The sequence below is a fragment of the Trachymyrmex septentrionalis genome, unplaced genomic scaffold (assembly GCF_001594115.1).
Source record: "Trachymyrmex septentrionalis isolate Tsep2-gDNA-1 unplaced genomic scaffold, Tsep1.0 scaffold48, whole genome shotgun sequence".
Lineage (NCBI taxonomy): Eukaryota > Metazoa > Arthropoda > Insecta > Hymenoptera > Formicidae > Trachymyrmex > Trachymyrmex septentrionalis.
The window spans coordinates 364,391-390,520 of record NW_017305652.1 but is presented as its reverse complement, the minus strand read 5'-3'; the positions used below and the strand labels follow the sequence as shown (position 1 = coordinate 390,520).

The following is a 26,130-nucleotide window of genomic DNA, read 5'->3' as shown; positions in this document are numbered from 1 at the left end:
GTTGCGATATGTGTTGGTATTACGACTGGTTATTGTTAACAGATGTCCAAGCTATAAAAAAAACACAACTTCAGACATGTATGTCGACTACATGTGTCGTTAGCGCCATCTATGTGTGAAACCCGGAAACTTAGTTGCGCACCTAGTAAGTTCAGTAGATGATGAATTAAAAAATTTATCTTAATTTTTTTTATCATTTTTTGTATCTGCGAGATGTTATTAAAGATTAATAAAAATTATAATTTCCATTTAATCTGTCCTTAAAATAGTTACCACGTAATTAATCATATTTTATATAATCATATTTATAATCATATTTTTTCACACTATTTCTAGTATTATTTATAATAGAGATTTTTATATTTAGAGATAATAGAGATTCTTATATATTAAGGATACTAAACATTCTTAGACTTTCCTATGTCGAGCAAAGATACTGACGTTATCTCTTTGAATCATTTGAGTTTAAGCTAACAATAAGAAAGACATAATTGAAGCAATTACATACAATAACATTTAAGTAAAACTTGATTAATATATTTTTAGATATTGGAATAAGAGCACATTATTTAGAGTAAGCATTTCTAGATGTTTCCAAAGACTTTATTTGGTGATTATACATACCCAAAGGATACAAAAGGAAACGGAAACATGGATAGAGGACATGGTGCCACCTACGTAGGAAGTGATAGCCACTTACTCGAATACTGGGAAGAATATCAGAAAATGATAGAAGAAACAAAAATGTTGGATGATTATTTAGATGAAGAATGTAACTCCCGAAGTTATGATGGTAAGTACAAGATAATTTAAGCTACACATATGATGTCCTTAAATTCCCGTATACGAAGTACTAAATGTGATATTTTATGCTAAAACAAACAACTTTTTTCTTTAATAAAATTGTGTCTGGCAAATGAAAAGTAGATTTTGAAAATGTATTTTGTTCAAAATATCATTTCTTAAGTTAGAGATGGCATTAGTGTTCAATAATAAAAGACACATATTACAAGCTACTTTGGAATGTTCAAAAAAAATTTTTGTCGGCATCAATTTATATATGTTGAAAAAATCTAGACATTTGAAGTGCGTTATGTTATTTAACTAGATACAAACCAAGTAATGCATTTGTTTAAAATGCATTATTAGAAATTGTTTAGCAATTTTGTTTAATATTTTACATCTTACTGATTGGCAAATTGTTATTTTCTGTAAGGATGATTTTTCTGATGTGGCTTTCTTTTTTATTTTCTAAAAATTATAAATTTTGGACAAAATGCATTTTGAAAGTCTGTTTGTCAACTAATTTTTGCAGAGTAACAGGTTACAAAAATTGTAAATGAATAAATGTTCTTGTGGCGTTCAGACCAACGCGTGCTATTAACTCGTGTACCTAGTCTTTAACTAATCATAAGTAATATCTTAAGATCCTAATGCAGCTCTTTCTTGATTAGTTTACAACGTCTTAAGACTATATTTAAGATAGTCTTAAATAATAAGAATTAACTATGAATATTGATTTTTAATCTTCTTACGCATTGTTAAATAGGAGAAATTAACAAAATATTGTTTTCATTTTTTAAGTAATAAATAGATAAAAGAATTATCTGATTCCATAAAGCGCCACCTGAAAATAAAGACAAATATTTATATGAATAATAATATAGTTTATGAGCTGAGCGTTTTATTATTCTAATAATAAAACGCTCAGCTCATAAACTATATTATTATTCATATAAATATTTGTCTTTATTTTCAGGTGGCGCTTTATGGAATCAGATAATTCTTTTATCTATTTCATAATATCAATTGTAAAATACGAGGGTGAATCAAATATTAACCGGAATTCTTTTTTAATATTTATTTATTTATAAAACAATACAAAAATACTGTTGATTATTTTTCTACATAGTCTCCTTCACGCTCTACACATTTTTCCCAGCGGTTTGGAAGCTTGTTAATTCCTTGCTCGTAGAAACTTTGAAGTTGAGTCACCAACCAATTGCGCACGAATTCCTCAACATCTTGATCGTTGTCAAATCGCAATCCTCCAAGAGCATCTTTCATCGGCGCAAACAAATGATAGTCACAGGGTGACAAACACTTGAGTTTTAGACAGAGTATCATCCCCATACTGAACCTTCAATCGAGTCAAAATTTCGCACGGTTTAACGCCTTCCTTAGTTAAAAACTTTATTATAACCCGTTGTGCAACGGACGCTGGAACCTGTTGCTCACTCATAGCTGTACTGGCGAATTGACTGAGTCAAACAGCTCACCAAGCGTTTTCCCCACTCCTGATACACTACACTACAAGAACCTACACTGTGAGAGCGCTCGTGGTTGGCTAAGAAAAGTATTTGTAAAATTCCGGTTTATATTTGATCCACCCTCGTATATACATATAATAACGTATAATAATTAAATAGTATTACGCGTGCAAAGCAAGCGTGGCAGAGCAGACAGCGTATTAATATGGTAGAGAGATCCTGGGTTTGATTTCCGGTAGAGAACCAAAAATATTTTCATACTCTCGTATCTCCTCTCAGAAGGAAACGGCAACTCACCAAGAATATCTTTGCCAATAACACTTTTCTAACAAAATTTCGTCGTTTAGAATCAACGTTAAATTGTAGATCCCATATGACTATGTATAACCAGCGCGCCAGAGGCAACTCACCAGAGGCACATGAGAGAAGTCACCATGCTCAATCACGAGTAATAGGACTGAGGAGGAGTATCACTAAACTTAAAGAATAGTTTGATTATGAGTGCATAACTCTTAATGCTGAAAATTGATTTATTTTGTAAAAGTGATTAAAAATAAGATATAATATTCAAGCTAAAATATTTTAAGAACTAATATTCTCTTTATTTTTTTTACAAGAAATATAAAGGACTTGTTCAAAATTAAGTATTAACTTTTAAAATGTTATAATAATTATATACATAATTGCATAAAATTAAGAGACACGGTAGTTGTCTCACGCCAAATGGACGCGCAGCGCAAGACCGAGTCGGCAAGTTGCGAGCATCCGACATTATCGGTTTTTTAATAAAGGTTGGACCGATCGACTTCTGAATATAAGTTCAATCGACAGTTTTGGTTCGAATTATATAATAAGTGCTTATTTTATGTCTTAGGAATGCAGATATCATGATGCGAAATCGTGCGAAATCCGAAATGTCAAATTTTTATGTAAGATACGTCATTGCCTCAAAAAAATCTTTTCATTTTTTCGATGGTAGATGGCACGTTTATTGCAATTCTCATTTACAGATTTACCTATGGTTTCTTAGCACTGTATATCGACAGTGAAATGAAATGGGTAATTCGCAGAATAATAATTTATCAATATTAGGTCGATAAATAATTATTAATTCGACGCATTGCGTGGATAAATGAAATCAGTAAGATTTTGTAATATCGAGAATTAATTTTTTATTATAATTTCCTATTTAATAATATTAATAATTTAGCTATAATAACATGTAATAACATGTTTCTAAAGCTATAGTGGGTGTCTAAGTGTTTGCCGTTGAGGAAGTGGGTGTCTATAGGTATTCGCTATCAAGGAAGTGAGTGTCTAGATGTTCGTTGATGAAGAACTAAATGCAGTATCTAAAAATTTAGCTAGATACATCTGAAAATAATTTTGTTGAACTGTCAAAATAATTACGTTGGACATTCAAACACGATGAGCAATATTGCAAAAAATTTTGACATTTATTTTATGTCATTCTGCATAATTATATTGATGATTCAACATAATTATTTTTAGATCTAATATTTAACTAAATTTTTTATAGATTTTTCAGCAAAAATGATTTTTCCGTGTATATATTATACATTGGCTGCGTTCAGCAGAGAAAACTAATCAATTAGCGTTTAGTGATTCTTTAATATAATTAGTTCCTACATTTAGATTCAGCGGAGAACTAAAAGCAAGAATCAATCTAAAAGCAAGAATCAAAAAGCAAGAATCAAAAAGCAAAAATCAATTATGTTAAAGAATTATTAAATCCTAATTGATTAGTTTTCTCTGCTGAACGCAGCCATCGTTCATTAAATTTATTTTTTAACTTTGACTCAAATTTAATTAATTATTTTATTTAGATGTATACGTGTTTAGTAATACTGTTTACTGAGCAATTCTATCACAAAAATAGATTGATTTAATAGTTATCTTTTATGTAGTATCTATATAAATTTACATTCTGATGGTTATCTTTTATGTAGTATTATCTATTGACTGAGCTATGTTGCAAGGACAAAAGACGACACCGAGAAAATCCATAAGTCAAGGAATCAGGCGAGGACATTCACGGAGGATATTTAATTTTTCGTCAGTCTTCTGGTAGATTATTAGGATTGTTTACATGGACAATGCAATCATCACGCGATATCTCATCACGATATCTCATCGCGATATCTTATTAATATATACTACAAAATGCGTGATATAACAAATTTATCTTTTTTTATGTTATAATAACTAGAATACAAGCACGCGCTACATACGCGCCATTTAATTTCATTATATATACAGGATGGGGCAGTAACTCTGTCCATTTAGAATATTTCCGCTATTTTTAGAAATACGAAATAATATATTTATTCAAGTTACATAGCATCAAGAGTGGTACTACTAATATACTACTAATAATTTTTATTAATATAGATGGAGGCGCCTCGAAGATTTCAAGGTCACTTTCACTTTTTTGGAATTGTATGATTTTTTTTTACACAATATTCTTCTAATTATTCTGCATATAAAAGTATTAAGGCAGTGAATATAAAAAACCAACCATATAAAAAAAACCAACAGTTTATGAGAAATTTTATACTTTATTCTGGCATATATTGACATAAAATATTAAATAACTCGATACTTCAATCGAACTTATTTGACTATTATTTTATTTATAATCATACCTTAATATTTTTATGAACAGAATAATGAGATGATTCAACAATTGGTGGAAAGGAAACACATAGTTACTTTAAAAAAAATACGTATGCAAAAAGGATAATTTTTTAAATAAACAACTATGTAGTTTCTTTTCATCAATTGATTCATCTATTGATTATAATGTTTTGAAAAGCTCTCGAGGAAGTTACAAAAATATGCAATGAAAAATTTAGAGTTTTATTTAAAAAACTCAAAGTGATCTTACCCTGATCTTGACAATGCCACCCAAGATCAAATCAATATCATTTTATGTCTCCCTCGAAGTTACAAAACTTTTTTTTATCTGAAACATTTCCCTAAAATGCATCCTTTTCGAGTTATTAGCGTGGAAAGATTACAATGGCCCATCCTGTATATATGTTCTATGACCGTAGGCACAATTTCGTTATTTTTCTGTAATTGCAATTTGACAGCCAATGATTTTACTCTGACTTTAAGTCGGTAGCTGCTCACGGAATTATCGCGAATTCTTTCTTGACTTAAGTTGGGCGCCAGACACGAGTGAGCGTGCCACTTTTTATTACTCCTCTAAATCTCAATTAATTATCCTCAATATTTTTTTACGACGGACGAGAACCGACTGCTCAGCTTCGCATGGGGGTAGGTTATTCGGAGCGGAAGTGAATCGACAGGCGAGAGAACAAATAAGAACTACTTCCTTTTAATTTAAGAAGTAAGAGAAAATGACAAACATATATTTAATATTGATAAGGAAAACGATTACAAGCGTCTACTTAAGTACGCAATTTAGTAACAATAATTTGTCCCGGCGCGAATATGAGCTCGTTATAAGCGGAAGTTATCGAGTCGCACAAAATGTGTAGTACAAAATAATACAAGGAACGTGAACAAGCGATTATCGGGAGAGTTATACCAAATTCATCAGTCGATCTAAGTTTACAGCAACAATCGCGGTTTTCCACCAGACATCGTACAATGATTTTCTCTATATGAAAGGCGATTCAAACGGCGGCGTACAATGCAAGATGGCGAGTTAACATACAATCACTAACGAGACGCGGCGACTTCGCTGTGGCGAGAGGGCGGCAAGCTTTACGTGAATTGAATACAATTATCTATGTGATTCGAGCGAACGGCAAGCGACAGCTAAAAGATTAATTACTTGCCCCCTGTACAGGCCGCAGCCTTTCAGCTCGAATTTGGCACGAGATTACATTGTCGGAGATCGGCCGAGTTTTTATAAAACTTTTACGCTTGTCTCACCGCAACTTCTTCCTCTCGGTCCTTTTTCGTTAGCTCCCTCCGTTAGCTCCCTTCGGCTCGGCTCACTCTAAGAATTGGCAACACTACTTGTTGATGCTCGCTTCGCCGTGGATTCTGCTTCCTCTCAATCTATCCCCGATTCGTGCCACAACGCAAATGATTTCGGCAGGCCCCGGCGGGGGATGCACAGGCCGCGCTGCTTATCGGGAGCGAAGCCTTCACTGATTCGTTTGATTGGCCGATAGCAGTGCCGCCCGATCCCGCGAATCATGTGAACCCGTGGCAGTGACGTTTCTCGCGACTAGGCACGGAATCCAATTTTCACCCGGGTAGTCTTCTCGCCTGGAACTCTTCTCTTGTCTCGCACGGAGCTCTTCCTGCTTAGGCAGTTCCTTTGGTTCGAGTCCGCCGTAGTCTTCTCGGCGAATGTTCTAGCTGGTTGTCCTCTTGAGAAGCTACTTCCTGACTCTCGATATCCTCCGTTTTTTCTGTAAAACAGGAGCAACTCTAAAAGAACGCAAATAATAGGTGCAGACAACAAGTTAAAAAGAGCGATACTACCTCCGCCATTTGGGGCGTAGTCCGGAGTCTCCTCGGTGACGGTCCTCTTCGGCGGTCTTCTTCCCTGCTGGCAACCGGGTGAGACAGCTTCGACACAATCAATGCACACAGTTACCGATTCTGGCAACGATTCTCGCAGAAAAATAATGCAAAGAAAATACAGAAGAAAGAATAAATAAAAATAAATTTAAGGTGGCGCCTGAACGGTAGTGCTCGCACGCTTGTTGCTCACCTTCACGAGTCAAGAAGATCCAGGATCCACTCGACTTATCCGCGACAAAGTGGCGGACGAAACACGTCACAGTTTATATATGAAAACCTTTTTAATAGGTTTCTAGAATTCTTTCCTTTTGGAAATCACTAATAACTGTAAATAAAATATAACATGAAGATATTAATATTTTGCTCCATCTCTATAACACGAATTATTGTACTGAAAAAAATACTGTTAAATGAATAAAAAGATAGATCGAGTCAATTAAATGCATGTATGACTGGCTGCCACAAACATAAGTAGTTAGTTCAACTCTATTTGTTATTGACTTAATTTTAATCTTTTTATTTGTAACAATAATATATCAATTTGATTTAAGGACATACAATAGTAAATTAAAAGCTGTTGAATTGAAGGAACATTTTCTTGTGTTAAATTAAATCAATATTAAATTTAGTTGTATAAAATATTTATAAAGCTGAACTATACGATAAAATAACAGGAACGTAATAAATATTGTTGATAGTACTAATTCCGAAATAAATTCAACTTTGACTTCGAATCAATATAATTAATTCGAATATTACATTTTTTCAAAATAAATGTTTTTAATTTTTACATAAAGTTCTTCTTTTATTATTCTTATGTAGAATTATTTTATAGTTTCACATGCAGTTTATTGAATTACGCATCAAATATTTTACAATTTAAAAAAACGGATATAGAGGGTGTTCCATAATTCATCCTACAGAGCTCATGGACAGGTAGAGCGGACTGAGACGGAAAGTACTGTACCATTTTACAATTTTCGCAATAGTTAACGAGATTAATCTCTAAAGATCACCGAATACACGCATCCGCCCGGCCTAATAATGTGTACGTATGTCTATTGCTAGCTCGGTGTGCGGGCCGCGGGGAGTGGGCTTGCCAGGCCAACCCCATTGTGTGCGTGCGTGCGAGCGCGCGCGCGCGCGTGCGTGGAGCACAATGAATTGATAATATATGTTATTGACATTTGAACTTATGCATCGGGCACATTATTAAGATTTTCTTGTGAATGTCAATCGCTGCATCGCAGAATAACATAGAGGAGTTTCGATGAAAGGTACGAGGGCAAGACAATAAATTTTTAGAAAAACATAGTAAAACACATTTTTTTTGATCGATTCATTTTTATTTCTCAACATAGTCTCCTTTCAGCTCGATACACTTGATCCAATGATTCTTCAACTTTTTCAAGCCGTCTGAATAATATGATTTGTCCAACTCTTCAAAATAAGCCTCTGTTTCGGCTATGAGCTGCTCTCTGGTAGTGAATCTCTTTCCTCCGAATTTCTTCAGGTTTGGAAACAGGAAATAGTTGCAGGGGGCTAAATCTGGCGAATATGCTGGATAGGGAAGCAATTCGTAGCGGAATTCGTTGAATTTGGCCATCGGTGCCGGGCATGTGTCAACCCGTGCATTGCCTTGATGGAAGAGCACTTTCTTCTTTGTCAAATGGGGACATTTTTTCTTTAAAATATTGTTGAAATGGTCCAATAAGGCTGCGTAGTAATCGCTATTGATCGTTTGCTTCGACGGAAGGTAATCGATATGAATTATACCGCGTGCATCCTAAAAACTGGCCATTACCTTTCCGCCCAACTTTACGATCTTCGCCTTCTTCAGAGCTGGTTCATCCGGCGAAGTCCATTGTTTTGATTGTTCCTTCGTCTCGAGTGTGAAGTAATGGATCCATGTTTCGTCCACGGTAATGAATCGACGCAGAAATTCATCTGGATTACGTTGAAACATCTCCAAACATTGTTTTGAAATTGTCACACGGTCGCGCTTATGGTCCACAGTGAGCAAACGCGGCACTCATCTTGCCGATAGCTTTTTCATACCCAATTGTTCGTGCAAAATTGAAATCACTGTACCATGTGATATGCCTGTGGCCTCAACAAGCTCGCGCACTTTCACTCGTCGATCAGTCAAAACAATATCGTGGACTTTATCGATGATTTCTGGCGTAGCAGCCTCAATTGGACGTCTCGAACGAGGTGCATCATATGGATGTACGACTACGTTTAAATTCATTCACCCAATTGTATACAATCGCAAATGCTGGTGCAGATATGCTATGAACATTATCCAACTCGGCTTTGATTTCTTTCGGCATTAAACCTTTTATATGTAGATGTTTGATGACTACACGAAACTCGGTTTTTTCCATTTTGCAAAAAATACAAAGGTTCGCTTTAATCATCTACAAAAATGAAACCACGCGATGAATTCCGCTCGAAATTTGACAATAATCAACTGAAAAATGCTACTTATCAAAAAGTAATGTGACATGACATTGCGAGTGTCCTCTGACAGATTTTCTGAACTTATTAACTTGTTCTTGTATCGAATATTGTTGTTTATGTCATGCGTATCCAATGAACCATAAAACATTTGCAACGTGTGCATATGTACCCAGAGTTCGAGCACTTGATTAGCAAGTGCAATAGTAACCTTGAATGGGATGGTCCTGAACATCCTTCCATCATCTATATCATGATTGTATGTTGATCGGTATGATACCCATAATTGATTTCTTTGCATTGCGGAATCGAGATTTCACTCTATCTCTTATTAAACCAAGTTGTGATATTTTTTGTACGTCCATCAATATTTCAGGCTGGAATTCTTCCGACTCTTTTCTTTGTAGCTTGTCATATATGTATGATGGTGCCAAATGAGTTTGATAAATGTCAACAGTAAGATTTCTTCGAAAATTTAAGTCCAAAATTGGAAAATCGGGAATATATTAGCATTTAAACGTACCCATCTCTGAGCTTTACGAGTGTTCAAATATTCAACTTTCACAAGTGCTTGAACAACATTCACTTCATTTGCTTTCTTTCATTTGAACACAAGAACGATACCTACTGATTATCGCATCAATAATATGATAGAAATTATTCAAATTGGGAAGATGCGGAATTGGTATTGTCTGCTGGAAGAATTTAAAGATAGATTTGATTTTTAGTCTCTACGATCCACCTCATTTTATTGTTAGTGATTATTCGTGAATCATTAGCTTCCTCTGTAGGGAGTTGACTTTGTCTTGATTCGAGAAGTGCTGACCGAATTTTCCACCGAATTCCAAGATGAGTAGCTCTGTAGCATCCCGATATCTTCTATCTACTGTCATTAAGATCTTTTTGGAACCATTCTCGTATTCTCTTCTTTCTTATGAAATTTATTCTGGAGGATAGCAGCATCACTGTCTTGATTGTCTGAAAAATATAAATCTTGAATATCGAGTATAGTCAGGTATGATTATCAGCACAGGTTTGACTAAATGTTGCCCCTTATGAATACAAAAAGATTGTCGAAGAGTACAAAAATTGCAACTTTTAGGAATGTAGCTATAAATACTGTTAATGTAGATGATTACATGAAGAACATGTGGTTCGAGATTGTATAATTTGTGGGAAAAATTAGTTATAATAATAATAATAATAACTTTATTGTATTGTGTAAACTTATGAATTAGATTTACAGTTAGTAATACATATAGAAGTGGTAACGGTAAGAGCAAAGTGCAAGCAAATGGTGAGGCGACAGCAATACTGTTGATGTATAGCCTAACCAGTTATAAAATTTGATTTGCATCGACAATGTTAACATAATTGTAATAAGATAAGATGAACTGAGCAGCAGAAAAACGAAAGGAGGAAAGAGAAGAGGAAGATCTAACATCAAGAGGTAAGGATTTATAGAATTTAGGCAGTGAAAGAGAAAGAAGCACAAAATTTGACGTGACAATGAGCGGTAAGCGGGAAGAGAAAGATTACTGTAACGAATCACAGGTAATCAAAGTGAAATTCGTAGTTGAAATGTAAAAGATCATGAAGAATACGATAGAGTATTGGAGCGTAGAACATTAAAAACCATGCAACACAGATGAAGGATGAAGCGCTGCTTAATATTTAGCTAGCCAGAGCGTTTGAATAACGGAGTGATGTGATCAAATTTACGACTACTATGCGCAAGCCGCAGGCAGCAGTTTTGCACAATTTGCTGAATACGATTTAAGAATTGACTATTCAAGTTAGGTATATAGACAATATAATCAAATAAGAATGAGTAATTGAGAGAAGTGAAGTTTTTGTGAGACAGTGAGAATATGATAAAGTGGATACAAAAGATGAAGACGTAAATAAACTGCTCTACATTTAAGAGAGATATATTGCACAAACGACGAAGAGGAATTAACACATAAACCAAGGATACGAGCAACAGAGAGAGTATTGAGGGGAACAGAGTAAGAAACATAGAAGGATTGAACACGAGATAGTACAGAGGAACCGATAGATAGATATTGAAATTTAGCAGGATTTAGCGTTAGACTGTTGGATAAAGACCATTCAGCGATCAACTCAAGGTCATAGTTTAAAATAGCTGAAGCAGCGATTGCAGCGGAAGAAGAAAACAATTTCACAAGAAGAATATCATCTGCATATATGTAGAGCCTTGCAACGAAGAAGAGTCTGCAGCAAATATGCTGAAGAATAGAGGACGAAGGACAAAGCCCTGAGACTTACCAGAGGACAAGGTGCGAGGAGAGGAAAAGACTGGAAGAAGATTGTAAATTGTTACTCTTTGAAAGCAATCAGAGAGGAAAGAACTGATAAGCGACAAGGCAGACTCAGAAAGGCCGTAACATTTTAGCTCTTTTAGTAGCAATTCATGGTTGACTGTGTCAAAAGCTTTGGAAAAGTCAAGGGCAACTAACACCGAGATTGAGACACAGTCAACAGAATGCAACTTGATGTGCAGTATGCAAGAGAGCAGTTGTAGTGCTACGCAGTCTTCTGAAGCCAAATTGGAAGATTGGAATGACATTACTTTTGGAAAAAGATGAATTTAGCTGCAAGAAGCATATGCGCTCGAGAAGCTTAAAGAGAGAGGGAGGAAGAGAAACGGGACAAAAAGAAGAGAGTGAGGTTGGGTTGCGAAAATTAGGAAGAGAAATGAGTGGAGCTAGGGCGCCGAGTGGCTCGCCGCAGTATGATTGACTCGTAATCTGTGGATCCGGATTCGATCTTCATATACGCGATTTTTCGCGTTCGCCATTCGCATTCGGCGTTAAACTGTAGGTCCTCTCGAGTGTTGACAAACTCTAAGGAGTAAGAATGCAAACTACTACCAAATGCAAAAACAAGCGAGCCTCTGCTTGTCGAAGAAGCTCTAAAGCTAAATTGATATGCATGATTCTGTGATCCAATAATGGAGTCGGAAAATCAAACAGGGAAATATACAAAAACAAAGACAAAGACAGTGGAGCGTTTCCAATAGGAGGAAAAAATGCATGTAGATAGAGAGCAGTTTAAGATGTGAAAGATAGGATGTATGCATAGCTTAAACATGTGGCAGAGATATCGTATAGCTTGGAGGATGTGAGCTTGATTTTTGCCAATATGTTATGTAGTTTTGGAAGGGTTATAGGATTAAAGACAAAAGACTTTACCACATCACAGTTAGATTAAAAGGAATAGTTCAATACGGTGTTACAGTCAATACGAAGAGTTACAGGACGAAAGAAAATCAACAAAGTAATTAGTGATTCATCAGGATTACGAAGGTGATCAGGAATGACATTATTAGAAGAGCGATGTGTACCAAGGTCAAATAGATTCCTCCATCCGCGGCAAGTTAGTGGAGCACAAGGAGGCGAGAAAAGAATGCTTTTCTTTATAAATCGCTGAATTTGTCAGGTTGCGCAGATATTTATAATGAGACAGATCACGAGAACGCCGAAATTTACACAGTGAACGACTTTTTAAGTCGATAAGTTTATATATAGCAGGAGTAATTTAAGATGTGTTAGGTTTATTGCAACATTGTTAGTGTTGCAAGTCGATCAAAGATGGATAGGATCGATGTCGTAAAAATATATCATCAAGAAGAGTAGTATCATTTATATACGAGACCAATCTACCGCTTTATATGTCTTTAGATATAATCTCTTATATATGCTGATAGTATCTAAACCGATGTTCATCGGAAAAAAACATTGCATTACAGATTATCGCACAATGGAAACTGAACTGAACTGTTAAACTCATTGCTTGTCTGCTCGAATACTCGAAGATAACTTTAAGAAAATCGTCAGAATGTCCTTATCGCATCTTGCATAAGAACATTAATAAGTCTTTTTTAGAAGTAATATTGGTAGCTGACTCAGCAAAGGCAACTTATCATAATAATCAAATAGTTTCAGGAACTGCTGTTTCGTCACCGGAGAAAAGGATTGGAACTCAACATCTGTAAAACTGTTCTTATTAACGAATCTTCTTTGATTTCTTGTCACATTCGGAGTTCTTGGAACATTTGAATTTCTTTTAATGACTATGATAATAATAAGATCTGTTATTGAACTGCAAGCCAGGTAGCAATGCTTGAAGAAAGAAACCCAAGAAGAAATCTTGATCATTTAAATGTTGACATGACCTGACATCTTCTGGAATAAAAATATTTTGCAAAATGAAAACATTTTATTCTGCGTTAAAGCTTAATTCTGTGGATATCGGCATCAGCATTACAAATCACACAAGTACGGTTCGCAGTTTGTGTTAGTACATTGAGTCGCAAGCAAGATTGTCTTTCATTTCTGTTATTTTGTTGAGAATAGATTGATTACAAGTGATATACAAATCTTCGTAAGATTTGTTACGATGAGTGGCCTCTGGAATCCATCACATTTATGGATAACAATTTCACGTTTGTCACATTTCTATCTATTCGACTCATTTGATTCGGTACAAAATCTCTGTCGTAAATATAATAATTTTAAACAATTTCTTCAAACCATATAAATTATGATTGAAATGCGCTAAGAAAAAATAATGTACATTTGAAAAATACCAAAGGTTAGCAAATAGAAATGCTTTTAATATTAACTATGCAGGATAAGAAAAGATAAACGCTGTGTAGATGTGTCAGAATGAAAATCTTTGGAATAATTTGAGAGTAACAATACAGAAACACAACAAGTCTGTATGTTATCTTTCATGTAATGTATGGTACCTTTTGTAGATTCCTAAATGTTGGATGTGAGAATTTTAAATTCGTTTTCAGCTTTGTCTACGAAGCAGAATTTCTCAACATTATTGACAGAATGATACGTCGCTATTATTATGTTATGCTACGTATTTTATTGTGCAGATCTGCGAAAGTTTTATGAATTCATCACTTGCCTTAAAAAGAGGGAAGAGAATGCATACGTGGAAAAGGAGGAATGAGTAGGTGAAGTGGAGAGGGGAGGGAATAGATGAGAGAATGGTAGGGGTAAGTGGAAAAGCGGCGGGAGATAAGTGGGAGAATGATGGCGGTGAAAAGGAGGAATGATTGACAGTTGTCTACATGGTAGCAGCGGCAGTCGTCTATTTCGTACATTTAATGATCTCTAGAGTTCAAACGGCTCAATGAATCGCATTGGAGCAATGACCCAGGCAATGACAACTTTTTATCAGGATCATCTATTTTATAAATTATCAAAGTTTCAGTTAAATTCACCGGGATCCATTTTCCATAAGGAATGTGTAGGATTCTTTGTCCGGATTTTGATGGAACACCCTGCTATTTTTCATACTTGTTTTCCTTTCTTTTTCTTTTTCTTTTGCTTTCTTGTTGCTTTCTTTTCAAATTATTCCTTTCGATGACTTCTTTCCTTTTCCTTTCCTTTCTTTTCAGTCATCTTCTTTCGATGAGCTTTTATTATAATTTAAGGTGAAAAACCTTATTAATAACTAACAATAAAATACAATACAAAAATATTAATATGAATACTAATGTTTTGCTTTGTAACGTTATTCTTTCTTTCTTTCCTTTTCAGTTCTTTCCTTTTTATTAATCCTCTATTGTTTCTGAAAATCATTAATAATTAAAAATAAAATACACACTGATACACAGAGACACTAATATGAATATTAATATTTTGCACCATGTAACATTAGGATGTGTCTTTTCCGTTATCATCACGTGTGTTGCGATAGCATCTAATTCCAGTAATGATATTATAAATAGTAGCCATATTACCACTGCAACTACAGCTTTTGAGGCAATTACAGTGTAATATAAAGAAATGCAAAAAGTAATTATTATCTAGAAATAGGTATATAAATTCCTCGGAAGAACTAGGGAATGAACGGGGAAGAACGGGTACTGTTTTTGTTCATAACCTCTAATGTTATATTAAGCATATTGATATTTTGGTACAGTGCATTTATTCATCGTATATTATAATTCTACTGCGACTATTGTAATACCATTCCGAAATACGATGTCTCAGTGCTGTTGGCAGTACTAAAGTAATTTCGGAATGGCTACTATCAGTAAAAAGGAAACATATATTTACTATCGACTTAATATTTCTTTTTTATGAAAGGATAAAGAATAAAAACATTATTTATTATATTAATTTTTCATATTTAACAATACAATACAATAGAAAGAAGATCACAGGCTAGTATAATTTATAGTTTATTTTTATTATGTAAGACTGACTTTAGATCATGACGTGGCAATAACCCGCAAACTTTTTGATAATAATCCGCAAACTCTTTTTAATTTAAGACTGTCTTAGGAATACAGTCTTAATATATTGTGAACTAATCATAACAGGGCTGCATTAGCATCTTAAGTATGTTACTTATGAATATTAGTCAAGATCTATGTATGCGAATTAGAAGCACACGCCTGCCGTGAGCATCATATTGACAAGAGCGCTCATTCATTAACCCAAATAATCAAATCTGAAGAAATAGATTTTGAGCAGAGTCTGTTACCAATTTCTGAATTGCAGAAAGGTAACAAATTGTATACAGAGTTTGTATTATCAGACAATATCAGCAAACTGTTGTCAAAAAATGTATGATAAAGCCTGCTGATATGCTGTGCCAGCAAATTGGTGACAGAAACCGAACAGTGTTTGCTGCATAATCTAATAGCAAATTGCGAGCAGAAACCGAGCAGAGCCTGCTCACCTGCAACATAACTTGATGGCAGATTGGCAGCAGAAACCGAGCAAGATCTGTCATTTTCGTATACAGCCTTGCCACGAGATGGACTTGCTTCTCGTAAAAAAAAAACGTCCAGAAGTCTTATAAGAATTGGTGTATGTAAATCGAGTAGGCAACTCTCCTAGAGATTCCCAAGCTATTTCGGAGTGTGCTTTTTAAATCTCCGAATGTTTTTTCAACTATTTTATATCTTTCTCATATGTATTTTGAAATATGAAGCTAATTAATAATATTTTAACAATAAAACTGCATTGATTATTTCCAGTTTTCACACCAATATATATAAATATATAATTATGTATAATTATATATAACCGTTTATATGTATTAAAATTTTTTATAAGAAACCAGATAGATTTAAATGAAAATGACAGATCTTGCTCGGTTTCTGCTGCCAATCTGCTGTCATGTTATGTCAGCAGACTCTGCTCGGTTTTTGCTCGCAATTTGCTATCAAATTCTCTCAGCAAGTTCTGTTTGATTTCTGCTACCAATCTGTTTGCATAGAATGTTAACAGGTTCTGTCGGCAGAACAGGAGTAGAATGCGACATCAGTTGTGGTTAGTCTGCTAACATCTTCTGATCAAATCTGTCGACATTCTGCTAACATTTTGTTATCTGGGAACTTTAACCTGCTTTTCTGCAAAGACTAATTGGACACAATTATGCCAAAGAAAAAAGTTGTTTGCAGTTTTAGCATAAAGTAACACATTTTGTGAGAATTTAAAGACATCTTATATAATGTATAATGTAAAAATTAAAGTTAACATTAAAGAAGCCCGGAAAAAGTCGTTGATTTTTGCCCCTAACTACGAACACACAAATGATCGCTGATCTTGAAATATGAATTAGAATCAGTTTTTTTAGGATTAAATGATTTGCAAAATTTGATTGTGCGTAATCTCCTCGCAGCGCATGTCGAAAGCGGGAAAATGCAAAACGCGTGTATCTGATCCTTGTTTTACATTCTTCGAGTTTTCATCAGGATTGTTATGTTTAAAACAAATATTTAAATCATGATTTTTTTTAAAGGAAATATTTAACGTAGATTTTAAGCGAATAATATCTATATACTTATTTCTATTTGTGTATAATGTGTATTTCTCATAAAATTGATTATGATTTATGGCAGTATTCCGATCACTGCCATCTGAAAATATTGGGCCACGGACGCCGCGATTCGCTTCATGCTCACAACGCTTATGAGCATCATTTGTCTTTGTTTAACAATTTGGCAAATAATAGGGATAAAACGATTCTTAACTAGATCCTAAAGTGAAACCCGAACTCTGACGAGGTTATTAGAGATTGCTGTTTTATAGGACATATCTTTATATACTACCACATCAACGTCTCACGCAAACTATGATACACGCAGTCGCACATTTGTTTCAATTTTTGTATAATAAATTCTTCGCGATAAAGTGTCTAAGTCTAATTCCAAGAACTCGACGTTGTTTGTTTATACGAACTACTTGTCTGTGGACCACAATTTCGTAAGTACAGATTACAAAGCTTTTATGTCAAGCAATGTTGTTACGATATTGACAGCTCTAATGCCATATTGAACTGAGAAATGGTAAATATCTCAATTAGGCAGTTTTAAGCAATTTTCTTTGTTCTCAACATAAAACCTTTACCATATAGACACGTATTAATGCATATGCTTTAATCTTGGAAAATGATTTTTAAATTTATATACGAAGAAAAAAGTAATTGTTATACAAAAATTATTGCGTTTAGTCGGTAATACAAACGACTTTAGGATTCCTTAAGCATTGTGAGCGTGAAACGGGCCGCGGCCCTGAAAATCTGTAGTGCATATTACGTATACTATAGATTTTCAGTACTGGTAGTGTACATTAGAATACGAATTATATTACCGATAGATGAAGTATTAAAACGGCCGACATTTTGATCATCAAAGGATCAAAGCATTTTGATTATTAAAGGGATCAATGGAAACCCGACTGCAATTGAAAAGTATCTTGAATTAGCATCTTAAGTTCTTAAGATTCTTAAGACCTTACTTAAAATGATCTTGAAATTAATTGAAATAAAAAATGGCCTATCCAATGGAGTATCCAACGTTTTATTAATGTAGTTAAACAAGCTTTTTAAAAGTACTGTTTAAAATATTTTAAACAATGTTTTTTTTTTAAATTTTTATTAACTCTGATTTTCGTGCGTTTGTTTCCTTTTTTATTTCAATTCTATTATAATAAAATATCATATATTTAATGGTTTTTGAGAGTTAACATTAAAACATTAAAAATAATCATTATGCATCTCTTTTATGGAAAAAATTTTATTCACTTTATTCACATTTTTACGTATGTTCTTTTCATGTTTATGGAAACTGATTGCTCCACGTGATTCTGTGCAACCCGAAAACTATAAAAAACACATTTTTTACATCCTCGTTGGATGCAAAAATCGATGACTTTATTCGTTCCTTTAAGAATTTAAATCTAATAAAGCTAAGTAAAAAGTATGAAAAAAACTTAAAAATAAAAAGTTGTTATTATACTACAACGTAACATTATACATTTTAAATTTATAGAATAAATATTTTTGGATTTTTTTGACAGAAGGAGAAGAAGAAGCTGAATGGTTACATGCAGCTGGTTTAGGGCAATTAACAGAGGCGTGGAAGGCAGGCAGGGAAATTCAACCTGAGGAATTAGGAGCAGTTTTGCGTCCTCTGTCACGAGCTCAAGCAGAAACTGTGAAACGTCGCGTGAGATCGCTTAATCATACAGTTAAACAATGTTTTAATCAACGTCAACGTGTTCGCAAACCAGACATTAGAGATGTCTTTAAAGATGTAGAGGTATATCGATAAATCAATGAATATTAAAAATTTAAAATACCTTTAATTGATTATATAAGTATAAAGCAAGTTAGTTGGGAAATATTAAATGTATATATGGTGATAGTTAAGTACTAAGATTTTAAAGAATAACTCCTTACATTAAATCAAGATAAAAATTTTAATAACCATATGATTCGCAATGGTCTATAGTTCTAATAGAGATACAAACTGTTCAAGTTAAAGAAACAATATTATTTTTTCTAAAAATTTCAAAAATTACTCAATTATTTTGATATCTTTGAAATATACGCAAATGTTTACTAAAATATTTCGAAATTTTTTGAGAAACGAAATTTTTCCGTCAACTTAGAAATTCTTTGAAACTAACAATAAGCTGTTTTAAACATATGATTATATAAAGTTTTCGTTGATTTATTATTTTTAGAAATTAAAGGTCGACTGAAGAAATTATGGAGATTTCGGTCGGACACGAATTTCTTTTTTTTTCCTCCCCTATGTTTTATTTACAATCTATCCTAAGATAATAAGTAAATTTTTTGACTTGATTAGGACAGAGGAGGTTGCCCTCCTTCTGCCTTCTTTCTGCTTTTATCTTAATTATTTGTTAAATTATTTTTGAATGCATAGCACTTAAAACAAGTAGTAAGGTAGATTTGAATCTTTTTAGTCTTTTCTTCAGTTTTCACTTTTTGAGAGGAGATTCTTTGCTAGGGGATAAGTGTCTAGTTTTAAGTAATATTTTTTACTAAAGTTATGTATTTCCTTTCTTACTGTACACGCGGAGATCTCTGTGAAGCACTTTGTTGGTAACGTACCACGGAGCATTGGTAACAATTCTTAAAACATTTTTTTTAATGAAACGACTACGAGTTGCAACAAGGTGATAGTTGTTAACAATTAAAAATCATTAAAATCTAATACATTTAAAATACAAATGTTTTAACCTTTATCGGGTCATCTTCAATGTCGTATAATATAATATTAATACGCAATTTAACAATTTTACAAAACCTTCCTCAAAGTATTCACACCATGTTACTTTTTCCAATAATTATAGATAGTATATCTTGACAAAAAGTGCTTCATTGCAACTGTATAAGTCATTAAGCTGTATCATATCGACTTACATACTTTGAGGATTGAAGATTTGAAGTTAGCCTGCGGTCCAGTTATATTCCTAAATATTTAGCGTCTTCTGCCTGTGGTATAGTGGTATTGTTGAGTGATGGTTGAGCATATTTTTCTCTGCACATCATAAATGTTACGTCGCGTCGATTTAATTCCATTTTATTCTCCAGGTTTTGAGTCATTTCATTATTTTATTTATATTGGCTTGCAATCTTTGGGACGCTATTGTTGCATTTGCGTGCAATGCTAGGACGACGGTGTCGTCCGCAAAGGTTGCTACCATGCAGTTTTCCAAGATAGGAAAGTCGGATTTGTATTGTAGTTATAGAACTGGGCCAAGGACCTTCCTTGTGGGACCTTTGCGTTGATCGGAAAGAGAGATGTTCTTCTTGAAATTTGACTTGGAAGTACTTGTCACGGTTTTAGTATTAAATAGAGAGAGAGAGAGAGAGAGAATAGTGGGGGGAGCTTTTGTTTTATTTTGTATAGTAGATTAGTATGTCATACTCTGTCGAAAGTTTGTGTAACATCTAAGAACTGCAAAACAGAAGCGCTTTTCGTCAAGATCCTGTGTGAAATAAATTTTGTTTACTATTCGGTGTACTTGTTTTATTGTCGCGTGTTGCTGACGAAAGCCAAATTGGAATTATGTCATGTTCTTCAAGCAGAGGTGTTAATTTTTTCCAGAACAGTTTCTCGAATACCTTCGAGAGGATTAGAAGTAAGCTAATTGGACTGTATGAAGTAACTTCTTCTGATGATTTGCTAGGTTTGGGGATTAATATTATTTAAGAAATTTTCTATTGAGAGGGAAAATGCTCTAGCCGTAATATGGCATTAAGAATTATTCTAATAAATTGGATTGCTTTAGATTAGGTGTTGTTTAATTACTTTTACCATTTATTAATTCGTAGCCAAGAGGGGGGGGGGGCTTTTTTTGGATTAACTTCGTATTTGATTGTCCGTACAATTTCGTCTATCGTGAAGGGTTGGATGGAGGACGTCGATTGGTATGATAGTTCCAAGTATTGGTGAATAAATTCCTCTTCTGATGATGTAATTTCTGCGGCAAGGGGTTGGAAGATCTTTTCCAAATGTGTTGCAAATGTTGCAGCCTTGCCTTTATTGTTTCTTGTCCAGCTGCCATCGTTTTTGTGTATAGGTGGTACATGTTACTTTGGTTTGAGACGTTTGGTGGCTTTCCATAATCAATAGCTGTTAGGTTTTCCAAATAGTTTTGTATTGATTAATTTTTTAGTTTGTTGAGGAGATTTTGAGGTCTTCGATTTTTTTATTTAGTAATGTTTTAATTTTAGAATTACGGATCAGTTGCCATTTTTTCCTTGATTTTTTGCTTTTCAGCTATCGCTTTCTTGACACTAATTGGGCAGTCTGGACGATTATTGAAGGTGCTTTTGGTTGAAGTTGCGCTCCAAGCAGATATCTTGGATAGAGGTGATTAGAAATTCTACCGCTGTGTATAGATCTTCTTTTGTTTTTAAATGAATATTTAGTGATAATTTACTTTCCAACTGCTCTTTAAAGTATTTTCAGTCTGTGTTGCAGAATGGGATTGGCGTTTTTGTGTTGCTTGTTAACTTAGTGTTACAATAATGGGAGAGAATGGTCCGAGGAGAGATCTAGTCTCGAGTCGATTCTTAAGTAATTCTCTGCTATTCCTTTAGAAGAGAAACACACAGAAGTCGGCGTCTGGAACTTTGCGTCTGTTAATAAGTAGGTCAAAAAAAAATTGTTGTTAAACGAAAATATTTATTCTTGATTCCACATTTTTTTCGTTTAACAACAATTTTTATAAACAGAGTTACGGCACTCCTATGGGGTCCCCCTTATCACCTGTAATAGCGGACTTGGTGATGAGGAGACTTGAGACGGTGTCCTTGATGTCGTTGAACTTGGACATGACATTTTATTTTAGATATGTGGATGATATTTGCACTGCGGTTGAGCCATCAAAAATTGACTCAATAGTAAAACAATTTAACTCTTTCCATCCACGATTACAATTTACTTCAGAATTTGGGGGTGATGAAATCAGTTTCCTGGATGTTACTATATCTATCATTGGAAACGGGTTTGGAGTTGATTGGTATCGTAAGCCGACCTTTTCAGGGAGGTTTTTGAATTTCTATTCTAACCACCCCATTGCACAGAAAAGAGAGACGATTTTTTCGCTGGTTGACAGAACAATTTTACTTTCGGACGTTCGATTTCACACACAGAATTTGACACTTATCATTAACATTTTATTAGACAATGACTACCCATTATCATTTATATTTGACACAATCAACCTACGAATAAAAAACTTGAATAGAAATAGACACATAACACAGAACAGTTTGAATGACAAGGTCGAAGCGAGGGAATCGGTGTCATGGCTTACGGTTCCGTTCATCGCTCTCCACACAGAAAAGTTCAATCGGTTCAACAATAACGACATCAGGGTTTCTTTCCGTAGTCCGAACAAACTCAAAAAATACATCAAAGTACACAAAGATGTTTATCCACATACATCGAAGAACAATGTGGTTTACAAAATTTCATGCAGTGATTGTGACGCTACGTACGTGGGACAGATAGGTAGAAAATTAAAGACAAGGATTGCAGAACATCGCAATCACATTAGATACAACACGTCGGCACGATCTGTAATAACGGAGCATAGGAGACAACTAGACCATAAATTTAAATGGGATGAGGTCGAAATCTTAGACGAAGAGCCCTGCTATCGGAGACGTTTGGTTTCAGAGATGATTAACATCAAGAAACAAAAGAATGGTCTCAATTTACAGACTGATACCGATGGCCTCCACAAAGCTTATATTCCAATCATAAATAGAGTTTGATTTTCGGTTACGAACAGTCCGTCTCCTCTCTCAGTCTGTGTTGATCTGCACTGAACGTACATGAAAATCGATACATAATGTCTGTCTTACATATCTGCGCTCCTTCTCACTGTACATATTTCATAAGTTTTTTATTTCTTTTTGGACATATTAATTCAAACTTCTTACATATGATTTCTGGTGAGTTTTTTATGAAATAATTTTTATTGAGTTTGTTGGATTTTCGGTATTTTATATTATTTTATTTATGCGTAGTTGTCGGTAGTACGTTTTTTTGTTTTTTAATTTATCCTTTTTATTAACTAGAACTTTACCAATGACATTTTTAATACTTTTGACTGTTCAACCATACGGAAATTATGTTTCGAGATCAAGACTCACCTGAACTGTGATTATTCTGAATATGCGAACATTTGCGACAATTGATTTTATTCTGTTATTTTTTCGTTATACTAATGTCTGAAGAGGGCTCAAATCGGTAGCCGAAACTTATAATTTATTAGTTGATAGTCTAATTTTTTGCGTGATGTTTCATCGCTGTTAATATAATATATAATTTTATGAAAATTTTAAAAAATGTGGTTGACTCTTACTTCGCCCGTTGATTGAGTTTTGTTATTATGTTTTGAAAGAGTCCTTTGAATTTGTTTATTTATTTTAACACTAGATAACTTATTTCACGCATGCGTACTCCATTTTGGCCAATACTAACATCAAAGGTGCCGACAGAGAGTTGCGCTACTGTATATACTGTGACAATACCATGATTTCTGTCAGTCAGAAAGTAGCAGTCAGTCTGACTGCTGTATTAGTTACACAATTTTAAGATCGAAAATTTCACTTCTTGGCACACAGTTTTATTCTTATGAATATATATTATATTTTTTTTATTTTCTGACTAGAATTGATTATCTCACATTATTATCGATGTTTTAATTTTCTGACGGATATTAATATGCGATATGAAGTTGGCGATCGACGGAACAACGAGAAAATTCAAACATTTGGCCTGTTAACCGTATGCGAGTAATCTTCTCCGTTCTTTGTGGAATATTTATCCATTCGTTGCCGATAACGTTACAATAATATTATTCGCATCATCAGGTTAAAGCTAATTTTAAGTAATATGTTAAATGTACATCTGTATCAAGCGTCTGAAGATGGCTCAATGAAGAAGCCGAAACATGTAATGCGCAATTTTTAGAATTCTTATTTTATATAATTAATATATCATAATATATATAAATCTTTTATACACTTTCAAGTAATTTGCTAACTCTTATGTGCCTTTCACATCTTCTTATTGTTTTTTATTTTATATTATGTGTTGTGACTGTACTCACGAATGACGGCATAACTTCGTCGCGTGCTCTATATTTTTCACATAAATGAACTCCTTTGCAGGAGTTCACAACTCGGTAACACACAGACTTTTCGCAAAATCTCAGAGCTTTTTCTCAAAATAAGTTGGGCACCAGGCACGAGGGAGCGTGCCATTCTTTCGTTAATTTTTTGCTTATTTTTCGATATTTATGCGTAATTATAATTCGCGACGGCAACAGTGGTGGGTACAGACAGGAAAATTGTCGGAGGATGAGAAAGCTGCAAGAATAACACAGAAATTAACAAGAAAATAGATAACAAATATGTTTCGAGACGCTGAATTACAACTGATTTTCATATAAATAACAAATCAAAGAACTCTTTCTATACAAAACAAATAATAATAAATAAATAACGAGCAAAATAAGAGTCAACACATTTCTTTGAAATTAACAAAAAAATGTATTACAATTAACAGAGGTAAAATTACATAATGCAAAAATTAGAATCAAAATTAAGAAAATAATTACAAGTTACAAGTTTCGGCTACCGGATTGAGCTCTCTTCAGACATTAACATAACGAAAAAATCGCAGAATAAAATCAATTATCGGAAATAATCGCATATTCAGAACATTCACAGTTCGGGTGAGTCTTGATGTTGAGTTCAACATTATGTCCGTACGATTGAACCGTCAAATGTATTAAAAATATCTTGGCAAAGCTCTAGTTGACAAAAAGATAAATTAAAAAACGTACTACAAAAGATCTATGCGTAAATAAATTGACATACCGGAAATCTAATAAAAAATAATAAAAAAATATAATAAAAACTCACCAGAAATCATGTGTAAAAAATTCAAACGAGCGTGTCTAAAAAGGAATAAAAAAAACTTTTGAAATATATACAGAAAGAAGGAACGCAGATGTGTAAGACAGACATTACGTGTCGATTATTATGTACGTTCAGTAGTGTGAATCAACACGGACTGAGAGAGGAGAACGGACTGTTAGTATCAGAAAGTCAAACTTTATTTATGATGGGAATATAAGCCTTGTGGAGGCCATCGGTGTCAGTTTGTAAATTGAGACCGTTCTTCTGCTTTCTGATATTAAACATCTCTGAAACCAAACGTCCTCCTATGCTCAATTATGACAGAACGGCCAGAAGTGTTGTATCTAATGTGATTGCGATGTTCAGCAATCCTGGTTTTTAATTTTCTGTCCCACGTATGACGCATCACAATTATTACACGAAATCTTGTTCTTTGATGTATGTGGACAAATATCTTTCTGTACTTTGATGTATTTGTTCAATTTATTGGGACTACAGAAAGATACTCTGATGTCGTTTTTATTGAAACGTTTGAACTTTTCCGTGTGGAAAGGGATAAATGGTACCATAAGCCAAGAAATAGATTCATTCGTCCCGACATTGTCAGCCAAACCTCTATGTGTTATGTGTCTATTACAATAGACACATATATAGTAGATTACGTCGATGCGAATCGGGACGGATCTCTAGTCCAGATTTTACAGTTATTCTGATTTCGCAATCGACGAAAGTCTCGATTGACCAATATACAAATAAAATAATATGAAGCGACTCGATTGTGGCAAAGGGGCGAGGGCTAGTCGACAATCAGTATTTCTTTCGAAAAGAAAGGGCGTTCGGATGGATGGCACGTGGTCCATAATTTGCTAACTCACATGACAGCCATTAAGTAGGCTGCTAGAAACTTCTCAAGAGCCTTAACGCGATCCATCCGATGCCAGGAATCTCGCAATCGGCAGCTTTACAAGTAACGCTCATCTCATCCAATGACTCTTCGTACCCTTCGGCATTCTTGAAACAACAATCCTAAGTTTTGCTCTTGATAACTGGTAATCTTAGGAGATTGTGTGTCCTCTCATAGTTTTCGTTAACTGAGAGTTTTCCGTGGATTTAT

At 34.1% G+C, this 26,130-nt stretch overlaps 1 protein-coding gene across 7 annotated transcripts in view; it reads left to right on the top strand.

Moving 5' to 3' along the window:
* The window catches only part of LOC108751515 (rho GTPase-activating protein 18), a 46,113-nt gene that overhangs the window by 11,674 nt on the left and 8,309 nt on the right, over window positions 1-26,130 (top strand). For 2 of the 7 annotated variants that reach the window (XM_018491751.1, XM_018491749.1), the window contains exons 2-3: window positions 601-793; window positions 18,620-18,861. In XM_018491751.1, the coding sequence (XP_018347253.1) occupies window positions 652-793; window positions 18,620-18,861 (384 nt within the window). In that variant the 5' untranslated portion in view covers window positions 601-651. Of the gene's footprint in view, window positions 1-546; window positions 794-18,619; window positions 18,862-26,130 lie in introns of all 7 variants that reach the window. The other 5 variants (XM_018491748.1, XM_018491747.1, XM_018491746.1 and 2 more) reach the window with 3 other exon arrangements.